The 22,155-nt window shown below is 38.7% G+C and overlaps 1 protein-coding gene across 1 annotated transcript in view; it reads right to left on the bottom strand.

Moving 5' to 3' along the window:
• LOC124621800 (dmX-like protein 2) overlaps positions 1 to 22,155 on the bottom strand; it is a 351,417-nt gene that overhangs the window by 36,857 nt on the left and 292,405 nt on the right. Inside the window, exons 53-55 of the mRNA XM_047147237.1 lie at positions 17,501 to 17,561; positions 7,437 to 7,645; positions 1,694 to 1,838 (exon numbers count right to left, since the gene is read on the bottom strand). Of these exons, the coding sequence (XP_047003193.1) occupies positions 1,694 to 1,838; positions 7,437 to 7,645; positions 17,501 to 17,561 (415 nt within the window). The remainder of the gene's footprint in view (positions 1 to 1,693; positions 1,839 to 7,436; positions 7,646 to 17,500; positions 17,562 to 22,155) is intronic.

Here is a 22,155-nt window from a genome sequence, read left to right as displayed (position 1 = left end):
ATAAATAAAAATCATAAATATAGAGAAGTTACTGTGCAGGATATTGTGTTTATTATTATTACTATTATTTACATTTTATAGCCTTCATTGGACCACTCTAGCCAACTTCACACAAAGAATTTTTAAGTTTCCTGTCAGCCCAGTACTTCTTCATTCTCTTGGATCTCATCCTTCTTTCTTCATCGGAAATCACCCTTTCTATTGTCTGTCTGTTGATTCTCGTTTGCAGTCTGGTTTGTTTGTCTGTGAGTTTCCCGATTTTGTCAGTTTTGTGTCTTAGGTCTTCCAATATAATCTATAGCTCATCCGTATCTTCCTTGATTTCTGTAATCCACTTAATGTTGCACTTACTATTCCACAATTTTTCTATTATGCTCCTGATGATCCTGTTCTCTGGTGTTCTGATTAAATGTCTGAAAAATGAAATGCATTTCTTCCTGATTGAACTCATTACTGGTTCTATTTCCTTGTAGACTGTTTCATTTGTAGCTACTCTCCAGTGTCCATATTTCTGGTACGATTTGTTGATGGACATTCTGATGATTTTTGTCTTTATTTTGTTTATTTGTGCAGTGTCAGTTGTTTTGAAGATGGTTTCACTTGCGTATGTTATTTCTGATTGAGTGACTGATTTTGTTGCTATTGACAGGCTCTTCTTGTTGTAGGTGTTCTTGGTGATATACTGTTTATTTATTTATTTACACATCAAGTTCCGTAGGACCAAATTGAGGAGCAACTCTCCAAGGTCATGGAGCGTGTCAGTACATGAAATTACAACATAAAAGTAATAACAGATAAAAATAAATGTTCATGAACCTGAAAAAAGTCAGTCCATAAGCTTAAGTAAACGCGATCAGCAATACAATAAGAATCAGCTTAATTTTTCAAGGAACTCCTCGACAGAATAGAAGGAGTGACCCATGAGAAAACTCTTCAGTTTCGATTTGAAAGCGCATGGATTACTGCTAAGATTTTTGAATTTGAGTGACAGCTTATTGAAAATGGATGCAGCAGTATACTGTACACCTTTTTGCACTAGAGTTAAGAAAGTTCGATCCAAATGCAGGTTTGATTTCTGTCGAGTATGAACCGAGTGAAAGCTGCTTATTCTTGCCCCTATCCATTGTACTCTAGTCAATTTGTTTATTCTGTTATGCCATGTTGGCTTTTCATTGAGGTTATATGTTATGATTTCTCCGACATATTTAAATTTATCTACAATTTTGATTTCTTGGTTTCCTATAGCAAGTCTGTTTATGAGTGGTGGGTCAGTTAACACGACGACTGTTTTTTCAAAGGATATTCCAAGACCAATTTTCTGTGCTATTTCCTGTAGTGAGATAACTTGTTGTTTGGTTTCCTGAAATGTTGGACAAGAGAGCAAGATCATCAGCAAATCCTAGACAATTTAAACTTATGTTGTCTTTGGGTCTTCCAATTTGGATGTTCTTTGGGTTAGTCTTGTACCATTCCCTTATTATGTATTCTAAAGCACAGTTGAACAGCAGGGGTGCCAAGCAATTTTCTTGTCTTAATCCTATTTTTATGATGATTGGCTCAGAGAGCTCAGAGTCAGTTATTGTGTTTATTATACAACGCACAAATGTTTAGAAATGTAATATTATTGAGAAGGGGTTGGCAGGTTTTTCAGATGAAATGGCACTCAATAAACAACACAAAATAAGAAACATACCTGTTATCAACGCTTTCTTCTGAGGTAGTAACGAATCCCACAATGCAACGCTTTTACTTTCTGAGCTGTGGCCAGCTGTAGCCAGCATGCTACATGACCCAAGGAATACAAAATCACTTGTTATTTTATTGTGGCACTGGTACGTCTGTAACAAGAAAATAATGATTTTTCTACTACTTCATCTTCATCTGTATGACAAAATAATTTCTGTCACAGATTAATAATTGAAAATGGAAATTTGAACTTGGTATAAATGAAAAAAGTAGCATGTGGATGCAAAAGGGGGCAGGGGGGGGGGGGGGGGGGAGATGGTCGAATCTTGAAAATATCTGCTCTACAGAGAATGAATGAAATGTTAAAATTAATTGTGCAAGAGGGTCAGGCAGGTTGTGGTTTTTTTTTTTTTTTTTGGTCTGTGTGTGTGTAATGAGAACTGGAAGAGGCACGTAGAAAAAATGGTAAGTTGTAATGGTACAACAACATAAGCAACACAAGAGAGTTAAGAAGTATAGTCCGGTCAAACATTTTTCATGTAAAATTATATCCAATTAATGCACTTGGTGGGACAAACAGTTACTTCCCACTTGTTACATCACAGAGAACACATTCATTGTTTATATGCACATGGATTCATATTTATATTTTCCCATTTTTGAGCTATACAAATTCTGTCCATCAACAAGAGAGCACTACAACTAGTTACATATATGCATAATGTATAACTGATAGCAGGACAGGATATATCTATGGAACAGAAACTGGGCACAATTTCAACTCTTAGTGGCATCATCCCATGATCTGACAAACATATTTGTGAAAATGAAAGGTTGTTTTGTAGCCCCTATCCATTTTGTGGTGATAATAATTATCAAAATATTTTAAGAGTGTCTTAAGAATCTTTACATACAGCATGTTTGGAGAACATTCGGTCAGCTCAATAACAGATTGCTCAGTGAATTTCAGAGGTGCACGAGTGCAGATTTGTGAATCTTGTGTGTGGTCAGGTAGAACACAGATGCTACAATAATGGGGGTGACCCCCAGTTGCGCACATTGTGTATGTTTCCCGAAATCCACTTAGGAGAAATGTTGATTCATCACTGAAGACGACACGATCCAGAAGATCTTCTTTGTCGTGCAGCAACATTTCATTTGCGAACTTGACACTTAAATTATAGTCTCAAGGCTTTAGAACTTGTAAGAACTGAAAACTATGAGGACATAGTTTAAGCGTGTCATTGAAAGTTTCCACACAGACTCTCTGGAATTGCTAATGTACGACTAGCCTTCCGAAGGGTTTTTTTGGGTCTCCACATGAAAGGCACTCACTCGTTCAACACATTTTTCAGTTACTCTTGGTTATTCCATGTGGAATAGCTCTTCCCTTTGTGCAAAGATATACAAACAAAACTGTCTGAGTTGCTCTTTCATTTGATGTACAATTTATTGTTGTAAGTTGAATATAATAAATGCTACAAAGAGGTAAAACCTGTATATTCATTTTGAAACACCTTGTAATGTATATTTAGTTTGGATAATAAACTAAACCGATCTTAATAGATTTGTGGAAATCACGAATAATCAAACTGTGAAAGTCTTGTGCGGGAATTTGAATCCCTTTCCTGTCAAATGTGTGTTCAGTGTCTTGACCAACTTGTTATGTGCTTTTGGGATGGGACAAGCCGTGTAAGGAAAGGATGGGGCATATACACTGAAGCACCAAAGAAACTGATATAGGCACGTGTATTCAAATACGGAGATATGTAAACAAGCAGAATACGGTGCTGCGATCGGCAATGCCTATATATACAAGTGTCTGGAATAACTGTTAGATCAGTTACTGCTGCTACAATGGCAAGATTTAAGTGAGTTTGAACATGGTGTTATAGTCAGCACACGAGAGATGGGACACAGCATCTCCGAGGTAGTGATGATGATGTTTGGTTTGTGGGGCGCTCAACTGCGCAGTCATCAGCACCTGTACAAAGTCCCAATTTTTACATAGTACAATTTTTACTCAGTCAATCTCGCCACTGTCACGAATGATGATGATGATGAAATGATGAGGACAACACAGACATCAAGTCACCGGGCAGAGAAAAATCCCCAACCTGGCCGGGAATGGAACCCGGGCCTCATGATCCAGAGAGAGCAATGATAGCCACTAGACCACAAGCTGTGGACATAGTGATGAAGTGGGGATTTTCCCATACGACCATTTCTCGAGTGTACCGTACCATGAGTATCAGGAATTCGGTAAAACATCAAATCTCCTACATCGCTATGGCTGGAACAAGATCCTGCAAGGACAGGACTAACGGCGACTGAAGAGAATCGTTCAACATGACAAAAGTGCAACCGTTCCACAAATTGATGCAGATTTCAATGCTGGGACATTAACAAGTGTCATCATGCAAACTATTCAATGAAGCATCATCGATATGGGCTTTTGGAACTGACGGCCCATTCATGTACCCTTGATGACTGCACGGCACAAAGCTTTACTCCTTGCTCAGGCCTGTAAACACTGTCATTAGACTGTTTATGACTGAACACATGTTGTCTGGTTGGACAAGTCTCATTTCAAATTGTATCGAGTCAATGGATGTGTACGGGAATGGAGACAATCTCATGAATTCAGGAACCCTGCATGTCAGCAGGGTACTGTTGAAGCTGGTGGAGGCTCTGTAATGGTATGGAGCATGTGCAATTGGTGTGATATGGGACCCCTGATATGTCTAGATACGACTCTTAAGAAGTGACACATACATAAGCATCCTGTCTATTCACTGCATCCATTCATGTCCATTGTGCATTCCGATAGATTTGAGCAATTTTGGCAGGGCTATGCGACACCCCACACATGCAGAATTGCTACAGCGTGGCTCCCGGAACACTCTTCTGAGTTTAAACACTTCCGCTGGCCACCAAACTTCCCAGACATGAACATTACTGAGCATATCTGGGATGCCTTGCAATGCGCTATTCAGTAGAGATCTCCATCCCCTTGTACTCTTACAGATTTGTGGATAGCCCTGCAGGATTCATGGTGGCAAATCCCTCCAGCACCACTTCAGACACTAGTCAAGTCCACGCCAAGTCGTGTTACGGCACTTCTGCATGCTCATGGGGGCCCAACACGATATTAGGCACGCGTACCTGTTTCTTTGGCTCTTCAGTGAAGATACTGGGAGGCAGGAAAGGGGGAGACGTGTGTCTCTGAGTCAGTAGCAAAATAAAATTCACAGACCGGCTGCGCACTGTGGTGCACTGTCAAACACTGGCAAATTTAATATTATCCATATTTATCACCAGAAACATTTACGACTTTTATGCAATGACATTTCTGTGATTTAGTGTAGAAGGGGTTGGAGGGCAGGGTGCGAGTGATACTTCATTTGCATTTGCACACACTCGTGGCATCCTTGCAAAACTAATGGCCAGCAACTGAACTGCCAGCAGCCTAATTCTATTGTGGTGACTGAAACTGTTTGGATGTTTAACAATCCCCACTACCTCTCTGCCTTTACATTTGCATTGATACGATGTTTTTGCTAAAACACAAACATTAGTAAAGTTTGTATTTTGACAACATATTCAACTTAATTCAGCTACAGCTGACTAGCTCATTTGCTTTATGAGCTCATCATTCATGCTTTTTAGCCATTATTTAGCTGCATGAACTGTGTCCACGGTGTAAGCTTTATTACACTTGCACTAAATTTTATGTCCTCCAGCAGAAATTAGATGTAATAAAAAATAAATACACAACAGGCAGGTCATGCAGTTACAGAATGGCAAAAAGAGCACTAATGACATGTGTTCCTAAAGCAAGTCAGACAAAGATGAACACTGCAAAATATGTGATCACATTATAGAGTCGACTAATGTTTGGATTTTATCAAAAACACTGTATCAACACAAACAAAATGTTAGAGAGAGACAGTCGAGCTTGCTAAATGTTCAAACAATTTTAATCACAGAAATGTCATTGCAAACCAACTGTGATACTTTATGGTGATAACACAGGAAACAGTCTCCTTAAATCTGCAAAAGTCTGAAAGTGCACCGCAGCATGCAGCGAGTTCCCAGAAGATGGCCTCAGCAAGAGAGCATAAACGTTGAATACGAATATTCTGGGGAAGGGGGGGGGGGGGGGGGGGGGGGAAAGCAATAACTTTTAACTTAACTGATAACAGTTGATGATGAAGCTACTTCCACACTTGGCTTTACATTTTGGCTGGACAGGAAATGCCTGTGGTTGGACATGAACAAGAGTCGTTGGGTGGATGTGAGAGAGATGTGCTCAAGGATTGTCCACACAGAAATGACTCAAGTGGGAGCATGGATGCCATAGGGAGAGTCTACTATACAATGTAGGCTGAATGAGCAACAGGTTTCTTCTTTGGTGGATGAGGGAAAGATTTCTGGATACAATAGCCTTCATTCTAAGGTACAATAAGAGATAGTTGAAGGATGTGGTTGGTTTTGGAGTGTTTGATACTGACAGATGTGTTCCTGTCACAAAAGGAACGGGTGAGGTTAATGTATACTACTGAAACATGTAGACTATAAAACCAGCTTCTGACCAGAAATGTTTTACTGTACAACTAGTTTCAATCTGTACAATCATCAGATATGTCTACAAAACACAAAAAGAATGAGCAAATTTCTCAATGGGAGCTTTACAACAGCATTGAGATTGGCGTTTAAATAAATTACATGAGAAACAGCTACACTTGTCATTCTAAAATAGTACATAAAAAAACTTGTAGCCATAGTAAAACTATGATTAAATACCCGAGTTGAAAAGGACTAGATGAAATGGGTTTGGGGGTAGATTCTGAGATTCTGGAGAAGAGAACAATGGTTCTCCTTGCTATGATCCAGATTATGACAATGAATCTGAATGTTCTTGACTGGAGGGGGTTCCTTTTGGTGACCCATAAATGCTTTGGTATACAAAGATGTCATGAAAGCATTTAAGTCAGTTCTGTAGAAATGTTTGTAGAAAGACCATCGAATATCTGACATTGGTGATGAAATGTTACATGTGGAAGTCATCCATGTACTGAAAGTACACAAAAACCAGAGATAGTCATGTATTTTGTACAGTTATGGATGAATGTTTCAGTGTCTTTGGTTCATCACAGCTGTAATACGAAATTAAAACATGTAACAATGTACGATTTGAAAACTTAATGAATACATATATTAAATTCAAGCATCAAACCACTGCTGCACAAAGTCTTAGGGTATGCACGTAAGCCATATCAACTTAAAAATAGTTCTTGAAGTAACAATAAGCTTGAGTATTTTAAAATTATTTTTTGGCACTGTGTCACTTCCTCGTGCATGTGCTACTGTTTTTTCCTTCTAGTTAAATTTCCTCTCAGCATTGATAGTGAACATATCATTTGATGAACTAATGGTGAACAAAACAGAATGATGACCCGATAACAGACAAACACAATTCTTTTACAATTTCACTGGAATTCCATTACGGTTGAGGATGTTTTCCTGAGTTATGAACTCTGCATTACAATGTTTTGCACTTATAATTTTATATGTTTAACATATTATATGAACTGGAGTACAACAAAAAAATAAAATTTTGATGTGCTTACATATCCTGAAGAAGTATTTTAGTGACAACTCATGTCCAAAATAAAATAATCAAGCTATCATCATCTGCTGCAAGACAAGAGATAGGTAAATATTTTACTGAAGAAAAAAGTACTTACAAAGAAAGGACGGCTGCCATTGCTTGACAAGCCAACCTGCCACAGGCTGACATTTCCATCTCCATCAGCAACCCCAAATTTGTTTCCATGTTCACTGAAACGCACCCGAGTCACCTTTGCAAATGTTCCAGATGGTCTGGGAGTGGCAACAGAATGCTGCTGACACCATTCCCACATCTGCACTGACCCATCTTGAGAGCCTGTGAGGTCTACAACAACAAAAAGAAAGATGAACTCTAGATAAAATATCAGAAATATAGCAAAGCTCTGCAATAATATGTTCTTTCGTGTGGTGCTTAAGGCAGTGTGACTCTGAATTTTATCAAGAGTTTGCTGAAGATATTATTTTTCAATTATATTTATAAGGTTCACTAAAAGATTTGAGGAAATATTGCAATTTCTCATTAAAAAAGATTTTAAAAAATAATAAAAAATCTATGCACAAAATTTTATTTAAAATCAAATTCACAATGTGTTTTGTATTAAAGTAAGCATTGCCAGTTTCAACTCAAATCAATAAAACAATATTATCTTTATTAAAGATGCCGTATGTTAAATGCTACGTATGGGGCTGAGTAAAATATACATGAAGAACTTGTCATTAGATTTAAACGACTGTTGATGCACTGCTGAAGTTCCTCATACATCTTTCCCTGGAGTGTCAGCACAGACACCATTATTCATATTAGAGTTAATTCAAAGATGGCAATAAGAATAAAAGATGACATCAATGATAAGAGAATTAGTAATAGGCCTATTTGCTTAAAAAATATGTACAGGATGCAATCTAAATAAAATTTTGGTACTTTTCAGTAGCTGAAATTGTTCTAACTTGTACTTCTACAATTATTAAATTACTTCCAGATCTGCCCAACATATTCCCTTTCATGTTAAATGCATCAGTTCATTATCTGAAACCACAAACTGAATAGCAATACCATAGCAATACCTTGGGGAAAGTTGTAAGCAACGTTTCACAATCCTACACGGGTGAATTGTGATACTTTGAAGTGGACCAATCCATGGGTTTGTTTTGTTTTTGGGGAGAGAGAGAAATGATGTGGAGGCCAAATCTGAGCTGTAAGGTGCATGCTGAAGTGTCAAGAATTTTAGGGTGACTCCTCGAGAAGTGTTCACATTTTGACAAAAAACTGAGCCTCTCTTTCCCAAGTTGGGCAGTTTGGTGGTACAGTAATTTCTACCACATTTAGTGAGCATTTCCTGTTTAAAAATGTTTTATTTTGTTTTCAGATCCGAAGATGATGATTAAATGTGACAAACAGGTTATCAAGTGTGATCATTTGCATCTTAAATTCTTCATGAGGCTCAATAAGAAGCTGAAAGCCATTATGATACCAGTTGTGTGACCTGAAGCTGAAAAGTATAATATATACAGACTTTGTTTACAAGATGGTCACTCTGTGTTCCCCTAAGTTAGTACACCTAGTCTGTGTGAAGGTTTTTTCGTCAGTTCTAAATAATCAAGCACTGTTGAACTTCACAATGGTAATATATCGTCCTTGAAGAAACAATACCGGCTGACTGACTTACTTTCAAATTTGTATTTTTTCAGTCAGTTTGTATCCTTGACTTTGCACATCTGGTCTTACGACCAGAATGCTAACACAGTGTCACATTTACGATAGGAGTGACAAATAGATGGAAATGCCACACAACTGCAAAAGAATGAAATACCATGTAACTAGTGTGTTTTGGATGTGGTAAACAACACCACATAAATGCCAATGTGTGCATGTGTAGCCACAGTATATCGTTGTTGTTTGCTTCCAATGTTCGAAAATGGTTCCTTGGTTGTAGCTTCGGTTTATGAAAATGGACAGAGTTTTACAAGACAATCTGTTTACTGAGGAAGAAATGTTTATCTGATGAAGTTAGCATTCCGAAGTGGAGTTTCCTTCCTGAAGTGATTGACAGCAGTAAGAAAATTCTCTAATTATTTATCTTGAATTAACAGAAATCCACTAAAACTATGAAATTTAGTAGTACCACATCTGCTTTATTGTGATATAAATCAGAACACCACACTTCACTCATTCTGTGCATTAGTTATTTCAGAGTGATACTACACACAGCGGTGCTTATTATTTACCAGAAAATTCAGATAACTATCAGAATATGACAAGCAGTGACAGGAGAAGTAAGTCTAAAACCTGCCCCGAAGAATGGGAGACAAACGCCACTACAATACTGAGAATGCATAGATACGCATATGTTGAATATAAGACAGTCGAAGTGGCAAAATTGCTCATGATACTCCAAGAGAGGCAAGAACATGTCAGAAGTCCATTTAAAGGAAGTGTCATCAATATCTGATAGTAATAAGCAGACAGTATTTAACACATTCTGGGAAACAATGTCACGGTACCACAGGAAAAGTTACGCACTTACTCCTGCGGTCATAACTCCAATGAAACGTCCAGATTACTGGCGAATCCAGGAAACAGCATGCCCAATTAATCTTTTGTGTAATGAGATGGGAAAACAAAGTATGCGAAAAGACATTTCTCAATAGTCTTGGGAATGAAGAAAGGGCTGTTCGATATTAGTTAGATAATTCAAAACCATAGGACGAACCCTATTTCACAATCAGAATGTTCCTGAATCAATCAAGTGTAGAGAATAGCCAAGATAACTTTCATAAAACAATTCCCGGACTGCCTTCTGAAACTGCCAACACGTTACTGCATGTAATCCACTTCTAAGCTGTACCTTGAATCTACAATACAGTACAAACACAGCTGTTTGGACCCTACAAAGAAAAATGTAATACAAATAAGGTTATATCAATACATTGGGTCACCTTTAGCTTGAATTTCAAAGAGGGTAATCTTAGCTTATTTTCCCCCAAGAAAGACCAGTATGACTTTTGTTGAAGTTCTAGGCTCAGAAATGTTAGTGAAGACATGTGGAAGCACCACAGGCAAGGCTGCAAATAAGAAAAGGATGTCCAGCGGAAGCTCTGCTCAATGTACTCCATGGACTTACAGGCCATGCAAGTAGTGCAGATTACTATAAAACAAAATTGATTGATCATAGCTTTACATTGTACAATTTAGAGAGACATGGTGCATTATGATGCTGGTTCAATGAAATGCAAGGTGAAATGGATGCATCAAGTTTTGCCTTGTGTATAGTGGAAACCCAGTCCAAAATGATTACGGAAAATCCCGTCCAAGTCACTTTAGATTATGATGGCTGCACATATCAGAAATGAAACATGATATTATCAAAGGTTCTTTTAAGATTAGCAACTGATACTGGAGTATTGATTATGCAAAAGGTTTTGGAGAAAGGTCATACTCAGATGCACTGTGACCAATTTCACAGTTCCATCAAGTGCAAGCTCACAGGACATGAGTTAATCTTCCTAGCCAATATGCTTCAATATCTAGAGGCATAAAAAAAAGCCACCACTTTATGAAGTCCTTTGCCTAGATTACTCCTTTTTCACAAACTATTGTCATTGGTATTATGTCAACATATGTTATGAATGATCTTCTTGGAGGTTACTGTTTCTGAAGTGACAGGGTGGTGTAATTCTTTGTTGCTGCTTGAATGGCATGTGGCACATTTTTCTTGAAGAGATAAACAGACAGTAACAGAACTAAGCGAACTGTGTGCATATTTCAAGTTGTTTCTGTGAAGTCTTTCAATAAAAAAATTATTAATGTTTCAAAACAGTGTTGTTACTAACTTTTTCAGCACCAAAAGCAATGGAAAAGTGAAGTCATAGAGAAGACTCTGACAAAGAAATACTGCATAAGTAATATATCCTGCAATACATACCAAGACAGCCTACTGTCATAAATAAACTTTCTAAAGAGTTTCACTTTTTGATATCATCTAATTTTGTTGTTGTGCTACATTGCAAATTTAACACCCCTATGAAATGTATCAGTAATTCTAGACAGTTTTTTCTCTCTCCTGTAAAATTTGTGTTTTGCTTCTACCTCGGTATTGCTTCTTCACAGGCAATATGTATCTTATTCAAGGGATGTGTATGGACTGATTTTTCTTTTCCTCCAGGCCCAGAACGTAATATTTAATTCAAATTATGCATTGGAACCAGAAGCCAGGAAAACTATTTCTCTAAATAAATCAAAGAATAAATGGGACTTATTCTTGTTCCCATGACTACTCCATGTAACTATTTGCGTGTCTGTTAGGCAAGGGTAAAACAATTATTGGCAGACATAAGGTGCAGAAAAACAGATCTTCATGCACTAGAGATTAGTGCCGATGTGTAAGATATTTTTCCTCAGTCATCTTATTTTGTGAATGAAAATATCATGAAAGAATACTTTACAACTTTAATCAAAATTAGTTCCATTTTATGAACCACTAAGAAAACAACAATAGGATTTAACCCCTGAAAATACATTGAGTTTAAATATCTACATCTACATCTACATCTACATTGATACTCCGCAAGCCACCCAACGGTGTGTGGCGGAGGGCACTTTACGTGCCACTGTCATTACCTCCCTTTCCTGTTCCAGTCGCGTATGGTTCGCGGGAAGAACGACTGTCTGAAAGCCTCCGTGCGCGCTCTAATCTCTCTAATTTTACATTCGTGATCTCCTCGGGAAGTATAAGTAGGGGGAAGCAATATATTCGATACCTCATCCAGAAACGCACCCTCTCGAAACCTGGCGAGCAAGCTACACCGCGATGCAGAGCGCCTCTCTTGCAGAGTCTGCCACTTGAGTTTATTAAACATCTCCGTAACGCTATCACGGTTACCAAATAACCCAGTGACGAAACGCGCCGCTCTTCTTTGGATCTTCTCTATCTCCTCCGTCAACCCGACCTGGTACGGATCCCACACTGATGAGCAATACTCAAGTATAGGTCGAACGAGTGTTTTGTAAGCCACCTCCTTTGTTGATGGACTACATTTTCTAAGCACTCTCCCAATGAATCTCAACCTGGTACCCGCCTTACCAACAATTAGTTTTATATGATCATTCCACTTCAAATCGTTCCGTACGCATACTCCCAGATATTTTACAGAAGTAACTGCTACCAGTGTTTGTTCCGCTATCATATAATCATACAATAAAGGATCCTTCTTTCTATGTATTCGCAATACATTACATTTGTCTATGTTAAGGGTCAGTTGCCACTCCCTGCACCAAGTGCCTATCCGCTGCAGATCTTCCTGTATTTCGCTACAATTTTCTAATGCAGCAACTTCTCTGTATACTACAGCATCATCCGCGAAAAGCCGCATGGAACTTCCGACACTATCTACTAGGTCATTTATATATATTGTGAAAAGCAATGGTCCCATAACACTCCCCTGTGGCACGCCAGAGGTTACTTTAACGTCTGTAGACGTCTCTCCATTGATAACAACATGCTGTGTTCTGTTTGCTAAAAACTCTTCAATCCAGCCACACAGCTGGTCTGATATTCCGTAGGCTCTTACTTTGTTTATCAGGCGACAGTGCGGAACTGTATCGAACGCCTTCCGGAAGTCAAGAAAAATAGCATCTACCTGGGAGCCTGTATCTAATATTTTCTGGGTCTCATGAACAAATAAGGCGAGATGGGTCTCACACGATCGCTGTTTCCGGAATCCATGTTGATTCCTACATAGTAGATTCTGGGTTTCCAGAAATGACATGATACGCGAGCAAAAAACATGTTCTAAAATTCTACAAGAGATCGACGTAAGAGATATAGGTCTATAGTTTTGCGCATCTGCTCGACGACCCTTCTTGAAGACTGGGACTATCTGTGTTCTTTTCCAATCACTTGGAACCCTCCGTTCCTCTAGAGACTTGCGGTACACGGCTGTTAGAAGGGGGGCAAGTTCTTTCGCGTACTCTGTGTAGAATCGAATTGGTATCCCGTCAGGTCCAGTGGACTTCCCTCTATTGAGTGATTCCAGTTGCTTTTCTATTCCTTGGACACTTATTTCGACGTCAGCCATTTTTTCGTTTGTGCGAGGATTTAGAGAAGGAACTGCAGTGCGGTCTTCCTCTGTGAAACAGCTTTGGAAAAAGGTGTTTAGTATTTCAGCTTTACGCGTGTCATCCTCTGTTTCAATGCCATCATCATCCCGTAGTGTCTGGATATGCTGTTTCGAGCCACTTACTGATTTAACGTAAGACCAGAACTTCCTAGGATTTTCTGTCAAGTCGGTACATAGAATTTTACTTTCGAATTCAATGAACGCTTCACGCATAGCCCTCCTTACGCTAACTTTGACATCGTTTAGCTTCAGTTTGTCTGAGAGGTTTTGGCTGCGTTTAAACTTGGAGTGGAGCTCTCTTTGCTTTCGCAGTAGTTTCCTAACTTTGTTGTTGTACCACGGTGGGTTTTTCCCGTCCCTCACAGTTTTACTCGGCACGTACCTGTCTAAAACGCATTTTACGATTGCCTTGAACTTTTTCCATAAACACTCAACATTGTCAGTGTCGGAACAGAAATTTTCGTTTTGATCTGTTAGGTAGTCTGAAATCTGCCTTCTATTACTCTTGCTAAACAGATAAACCTTCCTCCCTTTTTTTATATTCCTATTAACTTCCATATTCAGGGATGCTGCAACGGCCTTATGATCACTGATTCCCTGTTCTGTACATACAGATTCGAAAAGTTCGGGTCTGTTTGTTATCAGTAGGTCCAAGATGTTATCTCCACGAGTCGGTTCTCTGTTTAATTGCTCGAGGTAATTTTCGGATAGTGCACTCAGTATAATGTCACTCGATGCTCTGTCCCTACCACCCGTCCTAAACATCTGAGTGTCCCAGTCTATATCTGGTAAATTGAAATCTCCACCTAAGACTATAACATGCTGAGAAAATTTATGTGAAATGTATTCCAAATTTTCTCTCAGTTGTTCTGCCACTAATGCTGCTGAGTCGGGAGGTCGGTAAAAGGAGCCAATTATTAACCTAGTTCGGTTGTTTAGTGTAACCTCCACCCATAATAATTCACAGGAACTATCCACTTCTACTTCACTACAGGATAAACTACTACTAACAGCGATGAACACTCCACCACCGGTTGCATGCAATCTATCCTTTCTAAACACCGTGTGTACCTTTGTAAAAATTTCGGCAGAATTTATCTCTGGCTTAAGCCAGCTTTCTGTACCTATAACGATTTCAGCTTCGGTGCTTTCTATCAGCGCTTGAAGTTCCGGTACTTTACCAATGCAGCTTCGACAGTTGACAATTACAATACCGATTGCTGCTTGGTCCCCGCATGTCCTGACTTTGCCCCGCACCCGTTGAGGCTGTTGCCCTTTCTGTACTTGCCCAAGGCCATCTAACCTAAAAAACCGCCCAGCCCACGCCACACAACCCCTGCTACCCGTGTAGCCGCTTGTTGCGTGTAGTGGACTCCTGACCTATCCAGCGGAACCCGAAACCCCATCACCCTATGGCGCAAGTCAAGGAATCTGCAGCCCACACGGTCGCAGAACCGTCTCAGCCTCTGATTCAGACCCTCGACTCGGCTCTGTACCAAAGGTCCGCAGTCAGTCCTGTCGACGATGCTGCAGATGGTGAGCTCTGCTTTCATCCCGCTAGCGAGACTGGCAGTCTTCACCAAATCAGATAGCCGCCGGAAGCCAGAGAGGATTTCCTCCGATCCATAGCGACACACATCATTGGTGCCGACATGAGCAACCACCTGCAGATGGGTGCACCCTGTACCCTTCATGGCATCCGGAAGGACCCTTTCCACATCTGGAATGACTCCCCCCGGTATGCACACGGAGTGCACATTGGTTTTCTTCCCCTCTCTTGCTGCCATTTCCCTAAGGGGCCCCATTACGCGCCTGACGTTGGAGCTCCCAACTACCAGTAAGCCCACCCTCTGCGACTGCCCGGATCTTGCAGACTGAGGGGCAACCTCTGAAATTATCTGAATTTGGACTGAAGAACTGGAGAAAATATTGTGATAACAGCAACAAAAATATTTGTTTCTGTGAAACATTGAAATGTTGTGACACTGCATAAATTACAGACCTGTAACTATTTATTTGCTTTCATGTCTCACTGTATCTCTAGAAATGCTTCTTTAAGCAATCATTTCACCTGAGAGTACTTCAAATGCTCAGTTGCATTACATATGAGTGTGCCATGGTGTACAATGTGTAATGGACTTTCTGAGCTCACTGTACCTAACATCCTTGATTGTGAATGTAAACACTGATAGTTATTTAAAATGGACCATATGTTGTCAGTAATGGAATATTCTGAACATCCACAGTGAGCTTATATCAAGATATTTGTGGTAGTGAAACTAGCAGTGACATGTTGAGTTACAGACAGGCACAATGAAAAGACTGTTACATATTAAGCTTTTGGCCAAAGCTTTCATCAAGGGAGGGGGGAAATCACCACACACACATTCACACAAGCAAGAACAACTCATGCACATGACTATCTCTGGCTGTTCAGGCCAGACTGAAACTGAAACACTTTGAGTGGGAGCAACAATCTGTAGTGGAGTTGGAAAGGAATAGTAAGATATGGGCAGGGGAAGACGAAACAGTGCTGCCTGGCGGAGCATGCAGGGACTAGACGTGGTAGACAAGGTTACCTTGTTCAGCATTTGGAGGCTTTTAGGGAAGGAGGGAAGGGCAAAAAAGGGACTGGAAAAGGGGAAGAGATAGGCAAGTGGTTTGGCAGAGGAGGTGATAGGATAGGGGGCATAAACCGTTATGTGGAATGCGAGAACAATAGTTGCCGTAGCTTGAGGCTGGGGTGATTTTGGGGGCAGCAAATCTGTTGCAAGGATAACTCAACTGCCATTTGCACAGTTTGGAAAAGCTAGTGTTGGAGGTGAGGATCCCACATGGCACAGCCTGTGAAGCAGCCATTAAGATCAAGCATGTTGTGTTCCGCTGAATGTTGTGCAACACGGTGGTCCACTTTGCACTTGGCCACAGTTTGGTGGTGGCCATTCATTCTGGTGGATAGCTGGTTGGTAGCCATACCAATACACAAGCTGAGCAATGATTTCAGCAGAACTGATATCTGACATGGTTGCTTTCACAGGTGGTCTGGCCTCTGATGGGGTAGGATAAACATGCGGCAGGACTGCAATAAGAAGTCCATCAGATGATGCTATAGGGTGATGAGGAGGCACTCCTTTGTAGCTGGTTCTTGGGGGGGGGGGGGGGGGGGGAGGATTGGGGGGGGGGGGGTATATGGTGTGGGACATGTATTTGTGGACTAGGGTCTGGGGGATAGTGTGTGTTTATGAAAGCTTTTGTGTGGCCTTTAGCATACTGGGCAGTGGAGCTGCCATTACTGGAGACGTGCTGTCCCTGGGTGCCTAGGTTTTATGGGAGGGATTTTTGGGTGTGGAAGGATTAGCAATGGAGGTGCTGTGGTTGGTGGGTTTAATATGGACGGAGGTGTCAACAGAGCCTTGAGAGGGGAGGAGGCCAACATGCAGGGAGGTGGCATGCCAGGCTGAGAAGGACCGAATGAAGCAAATGAGAGAGAAGGTGTTGAGATCGTGGAGGAATGAGGATAGGATACCTGGCTCTGAGACCAGATCATGAAGATATCATCAATGAACGTGATCCAGATAAGGGGTTTGGGGTTTTGGTAGGCTAGGAAGGTTTCCTCTAGATGGCCCCCAACGAGGGTACCATGTGGGTTGCTCAATGAATTAATTTTTTACCTTCTGTTCAAAGGAGAAATGATATAGTTCAGATGTCTGTGTGGAGAAAAGAAATTCTATAAACTTTCGCCACATTCCTTATCTGCAGCTGCAACTAACCTGCAGGCCTATATGACAAAATACCACGAATGTTTCCTCAAAACATCTATTCAAGGTTATTAATATTTTCTCTCTGCCTATGGCAACAAATACAATGCAAGATGCTATTATACTCTTACTATTTACTTGATTTTTGGGAAACAACAACAACAGTATACTTGTTTTTAAGTAACAGCAGCATCTGAAAGTTCAGTAAATTTATTGAACCGAAAGATCTTAAAATAGTGCAGGATTAGATTGGAACTGAATATTTTTTCCTCTCGCCCTATTACAACAACAAAAAATGTACTTACACATCCCAAGCATTGGGTGAGAGCACAGTCGTCTCACCCCTTCCACTTTGTGTTTCATTATCTGGAGAAGAACATTCAATTAGTGAAGTCCAAACAAACAACAGCATAAATAACAATAATTATAATATTCTGTAAAAACAAAGCTACATACTTCACTTTGCATAAAACAGTATATGAATCATGCATATAAATTACATAACACTCTGAAGTTTCAAGTTCCCAGAAGCAATCAGAGACAAGACCAGATATCTTTCCTCGGGTTCTCAAAATACTTGGAATTCTAAATATGACAAAAGGTTTAGAAGAAAATTCAGCCAAATTGACAAATGAAATAAAAATAATCTTGTTGAGAGGAGTGACAACACGCATTTTGGGAATTATATCTGTAACCATTTGCCAATACAGCAATATACTGCCAAGAAGCTAAACACTTTGAATTAACCATGCACTGCTCATAATTTTATTACAGAAGGTATGAGGCAACAAAGATGACTTTTAGCCTCCAAGATCCAGATGTTCTTTAGCTCTTGACAGTGGCTGAAAACAATATCCCATTTTTCTCAATACTCTTGCTACAAAATAACTTGTGAATTAAAAAGTCATAAGGAGAATGAATTGTCAGAAATGAAGTGTCTCGACAATATGCTGTATCTGTTACTGAAGATTTCAAATAATCCAACATTCAATGCCAAAAACCAATAGAGGACATAGTTTGAAAAACAATGCATGGTTTTTGGGATTACAAACATTCAACTTTCTTCTGGTCTTTTGTTTAACACTATTTGCTTCTTACGTCTGCATGCAAGAGCACTTTGCATTTAGTTGACACATTAGTAGTTTCAATTATGGTACTTTCTGCTTACATTATTACCCACATCATCATTTAGAAAAAAGAGTTATCAGGGTATATAAGCATTCAGTGTGCAGAAAATTATTTTTAACATCTGGTCAACAAACAGTGTTTGTAATATCTACTTTCACTTATGTTAAACGGCACAGAAGACTGTGTTAACACAAATGCACATTTAATGGACCTTAACTATCAATCAAATGAAGACCTTTTTAACCTGGTAAGTGATTTCATAAGCATTTTCTTTAATGAATGATAGGTAAGGCTGGTTTACAAAAACTGTTTTTTGCTGACACACAGTGTATGTGAATGGTAATCTAAGTTATTTGTATTTTAATTGAAAACTCAAGCTATTTGCGGGGGAAATAATAAAATAATACTGCTATTCATACAATTGTGGTCTAATATATACTACTGCTCCATATATGTTAATCTACAAGCACACAAAGATTTGTGAGTAAGAGTTGTCTCACTAGCATATGATGATAAGATAGGTTTAATGTCGACTTTACCAGAGGCAATATTTCCATCTTAAGGAAACTAAAAAGCTTTATTATTGCTATCTCCACTCCATGCTATTTTCAGACATTTTTCTTCTTAGATTGTTCTACATTTCATGTTCTCAACAACCTTCCTATTTACTTCTTTTCTTTTACTTAACTTCCATCTTAAGGAAACTAAAAAGCTTTATTATTGCTATCTCCATTCCATGCTATTTTCAGACATTTTTCTTCCTAGATTGTTCTACATTTCATGTTCTCAACAACCTTCCTATTTACTTCTTTTCTTTTACTAAACTTCCAAACATTATGCATAGAGCTTAAATTATTTATTAGTTAACTCAGTTCAACAGTTACCATACTTTAATTATCATTTCTGCATTGGTTTTCTGAAATTTTGTACCTCACACGCTCTATAAACTAAATGAACTCAATTAACTAAGTGAAGCATTTTGTTGTACTTCATAATTCGACTATTAAAATTTCAATTTTCGCTCCTCAACATTTCAAAAAATTATCCAATTAATAAATTCTCATTATACTCCATCACTTGTGTTCCTGTTCCAAACATATATTTTGTAAAATGATAACAGGAATAAAAATCCTTAAAATAGTAACAAATGAAACACTAAAGCTAACATGAGCGCACACAAATACATACAAAATTCTTTGACCTGAAAGCACGTTCCACTTTCTGCAGAAATAATAATAGTTGGAATAATAATAACAATAACAATAATAATAGTTGTAATAATAATAAATAATATGTATGGATATGCAGAGGAAACAATGGAAAATATATTGTTCAGAAGAAAGATATTTCAGGCAGATCACGTGTTGTCAGCCAAGTAAGATTTGGCATAAGCAGTGCTTTCATCTAAAATTCTATTAATATCTACAGCTTTCATTATATAGCACCAAAATAACAAAAGCTTTTAATAAGATTTGAAATGTGCCAATATGCAGACATGACAAGCATTTGTGAGCTCAGACATATTGTTACCCAGTCAAATCGGTCCAGATTACTGAGTGCAATATTATGCAGTAATACTAATATTCACTACATGAAATGCAGTTTTAACATATTACACAAAATGCACTACATAACAGTGATAAAAGTGGGAGTTTCTCACCGGTTTCAGTAAATGTCGACTACGCTCTATGACAAACTGACAGAATCGTGGGTCGTGTGACCCAGGAAAGTTGAGTCCTTTCATCTGATGTAAGCAAGCAAAAGAAAGATATACACCGTGATTACATGACAATTATTTCCAACTTATAGAAGTGGAAAAATTCTGAGAGATTATGATGCACAGAACAAAAATTAGATGCCCTTGTGACTAAATATTCGTAACTTGAAAATAGAGACAACAAAAGTCCCTAAGTGAATATGGCCATTGGGAACCAAAACATAGAAGGAACATATACTTACCTTAATATTTGTGTCACACATGTTTGCATTCCTTCTAATCCTATTCAGTTGTACAAGCTCAAAGAAATAATGCTTGTGCCCTTATTGAACAAGTGAAAGCATGATTGTGCTTGTGGTTGTGGTTGCAATGTAGTGTACACCATTCGAATGTAAATATGATCTAGCAACATTTATTTCTTATTTGCACAGGGTGATAAAAGCGAACATCCATCTTTTATTTTACTTCATGTAATGTCACACACACACAGTTGTCAGGGATAAGGTGTTACGGAATACATTTATAAAGATGACTGGTGTGCTGCTAATGAGAGATGTTTTACACAGGTGACTGGATGCTGTGAACTGTTATTAAAGTATTAAGGTGGACTAGTGTGTCAGCTTAATGATATAGTGGATGAGAAGTCACAAATCTAGAAAAGTATGGTGTATGCAGACATGCAAACTGTTTCCAGCATGTGATTATAATTTCACATTACAGAGGACTAGCACACACTGTTTGGCAGAGTTTGCTGTATATTGGACAAAAACTTGTGTACTTCCTAGAGCTTGTGTGTCATCTGTTTGCGAAAATTTGCATTGAATGGAGACATCTCTCATAGGCATAATACTAGCATGTGATGAACTGCTATGTGAAAGACTATAGCAATTTAATTTTCAGTATGTATTAACTCTGCACAGAGGGTTCAATGTGCAGCATATACAATTTTACCTTAGTGCTAAAGCAAACTGTTATTTGTGTCTAGTGATAATTTTTTGTGATGCTATATTTATACATATAAGTGATTTTTTTACCTCAAGAAGCCAAAACCCACTTGCTGTTGTACATAGAAAATATTTCACTTTCATTTCTTAATCAATGTGTAGTGCACTGTTAAAAGATGAACGGTTTTGGAGTACACTATTCTGGTCAATCGAGTGGATAGACAAGTGTAGCCATGATTTTAGGTAAAGTAACAAGGTGCTGCTAAATGGACACCTCATAATTATTGGAACTAGTGCTACAGCAAATATTTTCTAGTTGGAGAATTGGTCATGGCATTCCTGTTATTGGAATGTTAATATATACATGTAGAGTTTGTTTTCACATGGTAGATACATTTGCTGCTCAGAAGAAACATTACAATAGGTGTTCTGCAACCAATCCTCTAATGAACTGAAGAGCACTGAAGAAAACGGTGTCTCTTTTTGGTCTTAGGCACTGAATTAAAGATATCTCCATGATTCGAGAAATTAACAGTGGTTGGGTCATGTTAATGTTGACCATTTTATTCTAAAAAAAACAGTAGTATTATCTAGAATATTATTGTTCCTCCCATGACACTAGACTTTGAAGTCACAACAGGATACCGCATACTCCTCATGGTGTCAAATTATTTTACAGGATGTTTACTGCACTATTTATTTATACCCACAATACTCCCACCCACTAAATACTCCATGCTTCATATAACAACTTATTCCTAAGCTAGGAGTATCAGATTGACATAAATCCTGCAATCTTTGTTTCTGGAAACAGTGGGATTGTGACTAGGCAGTCCAGTCGCAGTTCTGACACTGTTCCCAAGCAACTGCATCAAACTGTTAATTTTTGAAACTTTCAGCACAACTTCAAAGATACGGTCTAAAAGTTTTAGGTTATTTTACATTCTTAAAATTCAAGCCACTCTGAAAACATGATTTTGTCTGCAAAGGCAAGATGATATATTGTTGAAGATGGGTAACTGGGCATCTAGATTCATAAAAGGTATTTTAAAGTACTTTCTCCTACTGGACAGAGAATGCTGTTCCACAGATACTCATGGATGATCAACAAGCAAATTAATCTGACTATGAGCTTTGCAGCTCAACTACTATAACTTCATTACCAACTTCT

Source organism: Schistocerca americana, chromosome 7, assembly GCF_021461395.2.
Source record: "Schistocerca americana isolate TAMUIC-IGC-003095 chromosome 7, iqSchAmer2.1, whole genome shotgun sequence".
Lineage (NCBI taxonomy): Eukaryota > Metazoa > Arthropoda > Insecta > Orthoptera > Acrididae > Schistocerca > Schistocerca americana.
The sequence above is the reverse complement of the archived record's forward strand: the minus strand, read 5'-3'. Positions and strand labels throughout refer to the sequence as shown.